This window comes from Rhagoletis zephyria, unplaced genomic scaffold (assembly GCF_001687245.7).
Source record: "Rhagoletis zephyria isolate East Lansing unplaced genomic scaffold, Rhagoletis_zephyria_1.1 Rzeph_scaffold_00758, whole genome shotgun sequence".
In the NCBI taxonomy this organism is placed as follows: Eukaryota; Metazoa; Arthropoda; class Insecta; order Diptera; family Tephritidae; genus Rhagoletis; species Rhagoletis zephyria.
The window spans coordinates 169,982-174,002 of NW_016157842.1; the positions used below are offsets into that span (position 1 = coordinate 169,982).

The window sequence follows — 4,021 nt, forward strand, 5'->3', positions numbered from 1 at the left end:
AATTATAAGAATGTTAAATCTTTGTTGCAATATAAGTCTAACAGACTGTAAAAAATAAATAAATAAATAAATAAATAAATAAATAGTGCCCGAGAGAATAACAGCTTCAGACTCCCGAAGTATAGAACAGAAGTTGACAAAAAAAATATTTTCTATAAAGGCCTAAAGTGCTTCAATGAATTACCAGAGGCTATAAAATATTGTGATACTATCACTCTTTTCAAGCGGCTGCTATTTGACTATTGTAGAACGCAGCCTACAAGATAGTGATGTATCAACAATAGCGTGGATTGGAAACTAGGCCTTTCCAACCACCAAGATATCGAGACTAGGCGGATCGGAAACTCGGCCTTTCCAACTACCTAGACCCTTAGATAATAAACAATAAACGAGCGGATTGGAAACTAGGCCTTTCCAACCGTTAACCGTCACGAAAGCGCGACTGGGTGGATCGGAAACTCGGCCTTTTTGACCACCCAGGAGATATCAATAAATGGAGTAACCCAAAAAGAATAGCGCGGATTGGAAACTCGGCCTTTCCAACCGTCTACATAACTTCCAGAAAATTGCATGCGTTTATAGTGACATAAAATAATTGCAGTGATAAAGAAATAATGTTTTTTAAAAAATTCTGTAGAGCATTTTGTATTTTGTATTTAATATTTAATATTTACATTTTAAATCTAAAATCTAATTATAAGAATGTTAAATCTTTGTTGCAATATAAGTCTAACAGACTATAAAAAATAAATAAATAAAATAAAATAAAATATTGATATAGTTACAATCAGCGTAAAAAGTGCTAGCAATCTGCATTTTTAGTATTTATATAGCTGAACGGTTGGTTATCTTGATGTATGCCTACCTTTCTTCGTAGGCGGCCTTCGGCCGCACTTAGGGATTATAACTAAGAAAATTTTCTGAACACCTTTTGCAGAGAACACCTTTNCTTTCTGCGTAGGAGGAGTTCGGTCGCACTTAGGGATTATAACCCTCACAAAATAGAATTCTCTTTCTGTTTTGCGAAGAAAAGGAGCTGAACACCTTTTGCAGAGAACACCTTTGTATATTATTAATGCTTACTGGGTTATATCCTATCTTCATTTGTCTCTCATTCTTTTGCATATTTTGGAGTTTGACAGCTGAACTCCGCCATTTAATTTGCATATGCAACCAAAGTCAGACGCGTGATTTTGAAGGTGTTTTTATTTAATGAATTGTGATTAATTGATCAATATTAAAGTCGTAAAGCAAGTTATAACTAATCGAGTGAAGTGTAAACTGAAGGGGAATACAAAAATGTATTGGTGAAGTGGCTGCTTTAAGGAGAATAGTAGTGATAAATGTACGCTAATTTCCGAATTTTACAAAAAAGGACATATTTCAAACCCAATTTGTAAATAAATTTGCGACCAAAATTTACAAAAGTGAGTGTTGAAATAATGTGTAGACCCTTGACTACAAGTGTGTGGAATTTTTTTTGGATCGGGCCACCCCTTTGGACGGAATAGCCCGAAATAGTTGTGAGCGCTACTAAACCCCACCTAAATAAACTATTTTATGTTGAAAAAACTATGTGTTTGTGTAATAATAAAGTTAAATTATACGTTTTAATAGTGTTTTAAAAGTGGAAACCGGTGATTTAGTGCATTTTTGACGAGGTAATTGCTCATAGAAAACAACGATATTTAACAAGTTTTTTGTCCTCCCCTCCGGATTGTTAATAAGGGGACCGAAACGCGTCGTTTGGTACCCCTCCCGACTTTTCCGGTCCTTTTTTAGCAGTTCCAGCCCTCTACTAGAGAATTACCCAAATTCCTTAAAAACTGTAAGGTTGCGCGCTTTGAAACTTCATACAGGGAACTATTAGACTCCCCTCTACCTCCCATATTTTCCGTAATGCTGTACTCCGGGATTACCAATCTAAAGCCCACCCTTTGCATTGTTCAACTTTGCATTCAAGTTTTGGTTGAACGGCCTTTCAACTAATCGCTTTCAACAAAGTTGGTCGCCAGCCAACATTTAGCCATTCAACTTTTTTCGTGGAACCCTGCGTGAGTTGAAAGCAAAAGTTGAACGCAAAATCGCCTCGTTTGAACACCTTTTGAATATTGAATTTATCCTCCCGAAAAATTAACCTACCTGTTACACAATCTTCGTATCAACAGGAAGTCAAGAAAACGACAGTAAAAACGATTATATAAACATTTTTTAGGGTTTGGTTGGATCGAATATATGCTGAAAACTTATTAAACCTTACACATACCCCGAAACCTGTATGATGTACGAATATATTTCTGCCGAGTCAATTCCTGTATGAACGTCTTATAAACGGAAATAATTAATGGCAAGGAATTGAAATTTCCTAAAAATATTAATGCTAGTCATATTATCACGTCACGAATTTGGGTACAAAATATTTTTGAGTGATTAATAGCAACCACTTTGTGAATTAATCAATTATAATATGAATCATTTGATCTTTATTTCAGATTACTAGGCAGGCATACTTTGAAATTTATAAACTTGCTACGCCTAAGTCTCGTAAAATCCAAAAGGAATTAGGTTGATAACACTTTTAGTTAAATGCTCATACATACGCAGTAGTTTTAAACGTTCCACATCTCACTTTCTCGAAAATACATGTGTAAAAACTCTTAAATAATTATTTTCCACAAGGTCAATTGCTTGGTTAGATAACATCCTTTGAGGTTATGAAAAGCTCATAATTATAAGTCCAGGTGAAATTGTTGTAAATTCAAGCAAATCCACAATCTAGAATTTTCTAGTTTTACTGTTCCGAATAGTTCAGAAAAATATAGTTAAAAAGTTATAGGTAAGAAACGCCACTTACCCTAAGGTTAACACATCTAAGAAACTGAGACATAATATACCGTTATTAAACCACTTAAAATAATAGCAGCTACAATATGTAACACGCTTCTTTAAATATTTGCTGCAACAAAACTGGATGCAGTTTTCCCCGGCTTAGAAACCGCTTATACCTATGAAGTGCTACTTTAAAAATACCACAAAACAAAATACTTCAAGAGACCGGGACCGCAGAATTTTTTAGCAAATAATCGATACCAGCGATTTATAGAAGATGGAAAATTTCCATCGGTAGTGTTCATGAACCAAAAATACATGTGTGTCTTTCGTTAATGGGTAGTGTTCAAGTTCTGAACACCTTGAAAACGACGAGCTACCCAAAAAGGTGTTCTCTGCAAAAGGTGTTCAGAAAATTTTCTTAGTTATAATCCCTAAGTGCGGCCGAAGGCCGCCTACGAAGAAAGGTAGGCATACATCAAGATAACCAACCGTTCAGCTATATAAATACTAAAAATGCAGATTGCTAGGACTTTTTACGCTGATTGTAACTATATCAATATTTTATTTTATTTTATTTATTTTTTTTTTATAGTCTGTTAGACTTATATTGCAACAAAGATTTAACACTCTTATAATTAGATTTTAGATTTAAAATGTAAATATTAAATATTAAATACAAAATACAAAATGCTCTACAGAATTTTTTAAAAAACATTATTTCTTTATCACTGCAATTATTTTATGTCACTATAAACGCATGCAATTTTCTGGAAGTTATGTAGACGGTTGGAAAGGCCGAGTTTCCAATCCGCGCTATTCTTTTTGGGTTTGTCATTTTTATTATCTAAGCGCTTTGTCGATGGCGACATGATTTCTTTGAACGCGGCAGCGACATCATGAATTTGTATGAGTTTGACATAAAAGAAGAGGAAGAACCTTATCTGTCGCCAGAAAAATAGAAATAGATCTAATCTGGCCACAACCACAGCCGTCGCGTAGCCCGGTCGTCGCCAAAATAATTATCTACATAAGAGTACGTGTTAAAATAATTTGATTTACTGTATATATATGTTGTATAGTTCTTACAAAAATTTAATTAATGTAAAACAGTTATAAAAAAAAAGCTTACAAACCCTAAGTGCGGCCGACGCCGCCTACGCAGAAAGGTGCTCTCTGCGAAAGGTGTTCA

General features: G+C 34.5%; 1 protein-coding gene across 1 annotated transcript in view; it reads right to left on the reverse strand.

Annotated features, from left to right (window-relative positions):
- Positions 1-3,109, reverse strand: part of LOC108361409 (probable aconitate hydratase, mitochondrial) — an 80,152-nt gene extending 77,043 nt beyond the window's left edge. Inside the window, exon 1 of the mRNA XM_017614017.1 lies at positions 2,855-3,109. Coding sequence (XP_017469506.1) covers positions 2,855-2,887 — 33 coding nt within the window. The 5' untranslated portion in view covers positions 2,888-3,109. The remainder of the gene's footprint in view (positions 1-2,854) is intronic.
- Positions 3,110-4,021: the final 912 nt, after the last annotated feature.